Source organism: Panthera uncia (genome assembly GCF_023721935.1).
Source record: "Panthera uncia isolate 11264 chromosome A3 unlocalized genomic scaffold, Puncia_PCG_1.0 HiC_scaffold_11, whole genome shotgun sequence".
In the NCBI taxonomy this organism is placed as follows: Eukaryota; Metazoa; Chordata; class Mammalia; order Carnivora; family Felidae; genus Panthera; species Panthera uncia.
In genome coordinates, this window is record NW_026057578.1 from 25,447,994 (window position 1) to 25,455,530 (window position 7,537).

The following is a 7,537-nucleotide window of genomic DNA, read 5'->3' on the forward strand; positions in this document are numbered from 1 at the left end:
GAAGAAAGAGAGAGAGAGAGAGAGAGAAAGAAAGAAAGAAAGAAAGAAAGAAAGAAAAAAAGAAAGAAAGAAAGAAAAAGAAAGGAAAGGAAGGAAGGAACCCACTACTAGAATCTTGTTTGGTCATTTATGTCCCCCAACTCCATTAATGACTCAGGAAGACCTAATGCTCCAGACACGCTAAGATCTAAATCTTTATGAATAATTTCCAACTTGTGGATCTTGGTACTAGAGCTTGACGTAAGCCCAGGTTCTCTCTTCTACCATAGCCCTGGGCATGGAGAAGTGGACCACATAGCCATAAGGACTTGTGGGGCTCAGTGCTGAAGGAGGAAGAGGGGGTGGGGCAGAGCCCACCAGGGGTGCAGGCAGCCCTCACGTTTCTCTTTGTGATGTTCCTGACGTCATTCACATATTTGATGTTGCCCTCATGCTTGACAGTTCCAACAGCGATGGATTCTTCACACACTTCGGAGGCGACGTACTTCTCCACTTTGATGCCCAATTCTTTCAGGACCAAGTACCCTACAGGGCGTCAGGGACAGAAACCGCATTAGGGTTGTCCTCCATGGGGCCCTCCCTGCAGTGATTCTAAGCCATCTCTAGAGCTCAGACCAGACCCGGCAAGGACATGGCTGTCCTCGAGAACTCGGGCGGAGGGCACAGAAACCACACACTGGCCACACCAGGCTCCCTGGTTTGTGGAGTTTCTTGAAGAAAATGTATGGATAACTGGCGTAGCCCACCGGCAGGATCTAGCCAAGACTCCAGCACCTATCACCCAGCACAGTCAAACACAGACACACGGACAGGAATCCTCACCAAAACCATGTTCAGAAAACTCTTAACGTCTGGTGGCATGGCCAAGGCTCAGTCCTACTATGGGTTATCTGTGCCGACACAAACAAGTCTTTATAAGGCCCAACAGAGTGGAGAAAAGCTACCAGTAATGACCGGACCCAGTCATTAAAAGCTGTCGCTGAGTGAGGAATCTGGACACCAATGTACACGCATTAAGTACAAAGGATGCGAACTGCACGGCAGCTCATTTCTACTTCTTCCTGCTCTGGTAACATGGAGATGTTCCTAACAATGCATCGCAGGGTGGCTTTGAGGATTAAATGAGTTAAATTGGGCCAACTTTCCAGGACCAACACGCACGTTAGCTTGTGCTCATTCTATACTTGGGCAACCTGGGGATGTGGAAGGGAACCAAGACTACAGATACTCGGAACTGCCTAATTCACCTCCAACAGATCTATGCTTATGGAATGGAAAATCACTGTCCAAGACACTTGTGCATAATACAAAATACAACACAGCTAAGATATACTTGTCTTCGAAAGGCCCAAAGGAGGGCCAGGTAGGTGAAATGGTGGGAGAGGTTTGAGGAGAGAAACAAAGAGTCGGTGGCTTTCTGAGAACAAGTGACCAACAGGTCACCCCAGGGGGTTTTCTTAGCATTGATGACGGGACACCTGGAGCAGGTGAGCATCCCTAGGTGAACTCCAAACTCACCTGTTGCAATTCCATCAAACAGGGATAAGACTCGAATGGGCCGCCTTCGGGCTGCGGGAATCGCAGGGTATAACTTGGGGGCTTCCTGCCAGGTTAAAGAAGGAGGTCATGGAGGTCAAGGTGCAGGGGGAAGACTCAACCTCTGGTGGAGGGGAGGGCTGACCTTCCTCTGAGAGTCACAAGCCCTGTGCTCTGTCTGCAGCTTCTTAGCTGGGATCCCCTCGGGAGCTCTGGCACAGAATGGCCACTCTACCCTTAGACATGAACACAGATGCGACTTTGGTACAGATACACACACACACAGAAACACGTTACCCTATCCAGGAATGACCTGGAGCCTCCCTCCATAGACTGCAGAAAGGAGCCCAGTTCCACTAAGACTTAAGAGTAAGTCACAGGCTTCCCTTCCCTCTTCAGTTCCGCTAAGGCTAAGGCTTGGTTGGTTCTATAACCACTCCTTCAATCAATGAGAGGCCACAGAGGAGGGGAGAGAGAGCCCTAGAGAAGCTCGAGAACTGTGCAGAGGATGTGGTCTGAGGCTCTCAAACGCTCGTCCGGACAACGCATCTTTTCCATTAACTCTTGCCGACAGACTTCCAGAGCGCGCTTGGGGTGGGTTGGTGCTGGGGGAAGAAGCCTGTGGCTTACGTATTCGAGCCCCGTGTCGCTGGTGAAGAAGGCCTGCAGGCGCATGTTCCAGTCCTTCCGGCGCCGCAGGACGCCGTGACAGCGCTGTGGGAGGCACATGTAGCAACTCCAGGGCTCCTGCAGCTTCGCATCTGCTGCCGTGCCTGTGCCCACCAGCACCTCCAGGCACTCCACACAGAAGCACCTGTGCCAGGTAGCCAAGGGGAGGGGGGGGCCGCCTTAGCCACCGGGCAGCCCTCCTACATACCCCACCTTCCCTAGAGAGAGCAACGGACTGCCTGAAACCTTCCTGGGGCCCCAGTTGTGCCTCCCCGTGGGTTAGAAGGCACAGGGTCATGATCTGGGCTGCGCTAACCTCTTCCTTGGATGCCCATGCAACCTCAGCCCACAGCTTCTTTGCACAGAAAAGCTCCCCACCAGAAATGGCCCATCTCCAGGGGGCCATGCCCGCCTTCAGACCTATGTTTCTTTTCTTTTTAAGGTTTGTTTATACTTGAGGAAGAGACAGCACATGAGTGGGGGTGGGGGAGGGGCAGAGAGAGGGAGACCCAGAATCCGAAGCAGGCTGACTACACGGGGCTTGAACTCGCGAGCTGTGGGATCATGACCTGAGCCAAAGATAGACGCCCAACTGACTGAGCCACCCAGGCGCCCCCTCACAGATCTATGTTTCTAAAGCCCATCCCTACACCCCAGTTCTACTTCCAGGACACGATGACCATGGCCCTGTGGGATACCGGCTTGGGCCCAGCACCATGGCCTCGGATCCCTCAGGGCCACAGACCAGGCCCGCAGCCCATGGCCCATGCTCACCGGCAGCAGCTCGTGTTGCTGCACAGAAGCAGCTCGCGGCCCTCACAGCACACAGTGCAGTAGGACTGATAGCCATCATCGTCGTACATGTAGAACAGCTCGAGGAACCGGTCCTGGCGGCCGGAGAGAAACGCCCATGAATTCAGAGATCAGGGACCACCAGGTCCCGCTGGCTCACTGGCTGAGGCCCTAGGACGCAGCCACAGAACAGATGACGGGTGGCTTGGTGTCCTGTCCAGAGACCCCAGCAGGGGCCTGCGTGCCGCTGCAGGACGGCCTCCTCTGCAGCACCTAATGCTCAGAGCAGGGTTTGCACCAGAGGCTTCTCTATTGCCAACACGTGGGTGCTTTCCTCTGGGCCAGTACAGGGAAGTGCAGTGGGGAAGGGGCAGGAAAGCCCCAGGTTAGGACTTACCCGGCATGTCTGGCAGAGCCCACCCTCAAAGAGAGGGTGAAAGGACACAGGGTTTTTCCTACCGCAGGACAGACAGCTATCTGTAAGAAAGACAGGGATGCAGCTTTTGGCAAGTAGGGTCACAACAGCACAGTGGAAGCCTGGAGTCTAACCGCTCTTGTTACGTACTCCATGCTAGCTAAGTAACTCCTCACGCTTTGTTCCTTTCGGCAACACTTCAAAGTCGCAGCGCCCACAGTCCCCATTCCAGAGATGGGGAGAGGCCAGAACCATAGCCCCAGGCAGGAAGTCCCGTGAGACGGGCAGAGGCAAGGCCCAAATGGAAGACCTGAGGCAGGACACCGAGCAGGGGCCACTCCAGCAGTGGGATGTTCTTGGAAGGGCCTGGCCTGAAAACTCCCGAGACTCTTTAAAGAGGAACGTGAGGGGCTCTTGGGTGGCTCAATCGGTTAAGCATCTTTTCATTTGGGCTTAGGTGATGATCTCATGGTTTGCGAGATTGACCCTGCGTTGGGCTCAGGCTGGGCACCGACAGCATGGAGTCTGCTTGGGATTCTCTCTCTCCCTCTGATCCCCTCTCCCAGTTGTGCACGCTCTCTCTGCCCGCTCTCTCTGCTCTCTCTCTCTCTCTCTCTCTCAAAATGAATAATCTTTTTAAAAAAATGCCCATTGCTTGTCATCTGGTCATGATTTCAGGACATTGGTCCCTTCCCATTAGGATATTCTGCCTTCCCCTCATTTCAGCAGGTCAGGAATGGCCCACATCACTGACCATGTGGGCAGGGTCATTAAAATGCCTGAGACCAAGCATCCCCAGCCAGGAAGCACAGATGGGTGACAGAGTGTTGGGGGATAGGAGGATTATGGGTCGAGGTTTCTGGAACTGTCAGGGACTGCTCCAAACCTGAGCTCTCCCCAGAGCGCTGTGGGTCAGGAGCGGTTGTTTTCCTACCCAGCACTGAGGGAACAGGGAACCACTCAAAAAGTTATTTGCTGACTAACAGACATCAGGCTGAGGAAGCAAGGAGAGAGTCCATCCATCCTCACACATTCTGAATTCCTTCAGATACATTCTGGGCAATTCCAGGGGCTCGTTCCCAGCCAGGACAAATGGACCAGAGTTAGCTTGAGAGAGTGATGGTGGTGAAGTCTGTCTGCATTTTACCTCAAATCCCATTCTGGCTTTTCGCTGAGAAAGACTAAAGATGTCATAGATCATGGTTTCGTTTGGAGTTTCCTGAGGACAAACTGCCAACCCTCCCCTTCCTACATACTCAAGGGGGCAGGATCAGTCTCTGTGAAAGTCAGACAATTCACTGCATTAAATGTAGCAACTAAGATGTCTGCACCCCAGCCCAAGGTCAAGGCACAGAGCGCTCGGTTAAACTCCCACAGGGCAGATAAACAGGCCAGGGTACGTCCTGAGCACTACCCAGGGCAAGAAGGAAGACCACTGCAAAGGAGAGTACATTACCTTCCAGGCTACCCTTGTTGTTGCTAACATCCAAAGCCATTTGTTCTGTTGAGCAAAAGAGCAGATGGGACATGGCGTCAGGTAGCCTCTTACTCATCAGCTAAACCACACTCGCTTGCCGAACGGCCCTCCGTACTGTCCCCACCCCCACCCCCCCACAGTGGGTGAGCTCAGGCCGCCGGCCTCCTCACCGCCCCACGGTCACCTCGACTCTGGTCCTCGTCTCCTCGGTCTTTTCCATTGTTATAGCAGTTTGTCTTGAGGCGCTTGGGTGGGGGGCAGTAGTCCGAGGTGGCCGAGTCATCGGCTGTGCGTCTTCGGGTCTTGTTCTCTGGGAAAGGTGAGGAGATGGCAGCCGTGGCTGGGGAGTGCGGGCGAAGGGGGGTGCGGGGAAACCGTGACCCCAGGACAGGACCATGCCTGGGTGCCAGCCGCACCTGGGCCATGACATGGGTCCACACTGCGTGCCCTACCACCCCTCTATGGACAAGTCAGAGGAATTCAAGATCCCTCACTCTGTATTTATTTACAGGGGTTTAAACAGCCAGGAGTATAAGAGAATACATCCCCATAGACCCAGCACCGGGAACATCAGACAAAGCCTGGCCTCTGATGTGCAGCACGCTGGCTAACAGCCACAGGTAGTGACTGAGCACTTGAGATGTGACTTGTGCTGACTCAGCAAAGGCATTTTATACTTAATTTTGATGTAAATTTAACAACTGCCCATTGAAGGAGCCTGGCTGGCTCAGTAGGAAGGGCACTCTTGATCTCGGGGTCATGGAATCAAGTCCCACACGGGGTGAGAATACTTACATAAGTAACTTAAAAAAAAAAAAAAAAAAAAAACCTGCCCAATTAAGCTAACCAAACAGCTCATTTGGAACTCGGACATCTCTAAAAAGTATATCACTTATTTCTAATGAAAAATTCAGCACGAAAATTGAGATATCATAAGACATGTAAAAATATAGATTTAGAAAAATCCAAACTCATAATTTTTATATTGACTTAGAAATGCCAAAATGTTGGAAATATTAGATGAAGTACATGATTTATATTAATTTCACCTGTTTCTTGTATTCTCTCCAACGTTGCTACCAGAACAAATTTAAATTATATTATATGGCCATTGTTTCTGTTTCTATACATTCCTTTTATATTTTTATTCAACCTGTAAATATCTATAAGGAGCGTGGTAAAGGAAAATTATAGTCATCAGAAATCGTAAGAACCCTTTAGTGACAAAATTACATTTGACGGTGCACATACCATTAGAGTTGAGAAATTAAGGGAAAGCAGGAATCCAACTAGTGTATAGAAAAGTCTGGGAGGGTGTGCACACCCAACAACGTTAACCTGGAGGGCAGTTGTGAGGGATGGGAGTGAAGGGGTAGGTGTGAGCTCAGGTTGACTTTTTAACAGATTGGATTCGTTCCCAGTGACCACTGTATATGCAAGAAATTGAAAGAAAGTGCAGAGAAAACAGTGCATAGTCAAAATACGGGAAGGGAGTACCGTGTTTCCTCGATTCTAACTTCCCACTGCCTGCACGACGCACCTTCGACTTATTAACCACTTATTTGTGGGGAGAGGGAAACAAAACAAAACAGAAAATACTATGTTAAACGTATGGATTGTTAAGACAAATAAAATCCTGGATTTCAGACATCTGGGATTCCTGGGAGTGACAATGTGAAACCACACCTAGAGAGGAAATACGGTGCCGGTCAAACCTTTAGCATGGATGACGCTGCTTTCTGAATGGAGGTGGCTTGTGGGGTTTGGGGAAGGGTTAAGTCTTCCCAAGTTTTCTCCAGTAAGCATAGCTTAATTATTGTTTTCCTTTTTAAACAAAAGGGCACTAATGGGGCAACTAGGTGGCTCAAATAGTTAAACACCCATTTTGGTATCAGCTCAGGTCACCATCTCAGTTTGTGACATGAAGCCCCAAATGGGGCTCTGTGCTGCCGACAGAGCGGAGCCTGCTTGGGATTCTCTCTCCCTCTCTCTCTGCCCCTCTCACTCTCGCAAGTGTGCTCTCTCTCTCTCTCAAAATAAATACGCAAAAACTTGTAAGAGAAATTTATAAAAGGGCATCAGTGACAATTCTGTCTTGGCCTTCTATTTACTCAAGTTTCTGCAATGGACTCAATCCCAATTACGCATACTTGACCTTTAGTGAGAAGGGTAACCAGGGAAGCTGGAAAAGGCTGGCCTATTCACTTTTCCAGCTTCCCTGGCGGTTCACAGGGTGAAAGCGCTCCAGGGCTGCCAGCTCGCTGGGAAGCCGGGGTAGGGTAGGTGGCAGCAAGGGGTGACTGCATCTCCCAAGACTGTCCCCACCAGCAGCTGATGGTGGGTGCTGCCCAGGGACCCAATCCCACCTGGTTGCTTGTTGTTGGGTTTGAGGCCCTCGATCCCGGTGGGCTTAAAACCCCCGTGGGCCCACTCCAACATGGGCTTCAGCTGGTCCTCCAAGGAGTCACCAGGATTGCTGGGGAAGGTTTTGCCAGCCCGTACCCTGGCTTTCTGTGGAGATAAAGAGGCGGGATGAACAGGAGGGGTGGATGCTTGCCAGGCCACACCCAGGGATTCACCCAGCGGGGGCCTGCATTCCTCTTCACACTGGCCCCTTTCATAGCCTAGCAGCTGTCCTGGGCTATGGT

At 51.4% G+C, this 7,537-nt stretch overlaps 1 protein-coding gene across 2 annotated transcripts in view; it reads right to left on the reverse strand.

The window, feature by feature from the left end:
• The window catches only part of DNMT3B (DNA methyltransferase 3 beta), a 27,125-nt gene that overhangs the window by 9,442 nt on the left and 10,146 nt on the right, over positions 1-7,537 (reverse strand). For both annotated transcript variants that reach the window (XM_049650015.1, XM_049650014.1), the window contains exons 8-15: positions 7,256-7,400; positions 5,074-5,199; positions 4,869-4,913; positions 3,395-3,474; positions 2,980-3,092; positions 2,167-2,350; positions 1,519-1,603; positions 380-525 (exon numbers count right to left, since the gene is read on the reverse strand). In XM_049650015.1, the coding sequence (XP_049505972.1) occupies positions 380-525; positions 1,519-1,603; positions 2,167-2,350; positions 2,980-3,092; positions 3,395-3,474; positions 4,869-4,913; positions 5,074-5,199; positions 7,256-7,400 (924 nt within the window). The remainder of the gene's footprint in view (positions 1-379; positions 526-1,518; positions 1,604-2,166; positions 2,351-2,979; positions 3,093-3,394; positions 3,475-4,868; positions 4,914-5,073; positions 5,200-7,255; positions 7,401-7,537) is intronic.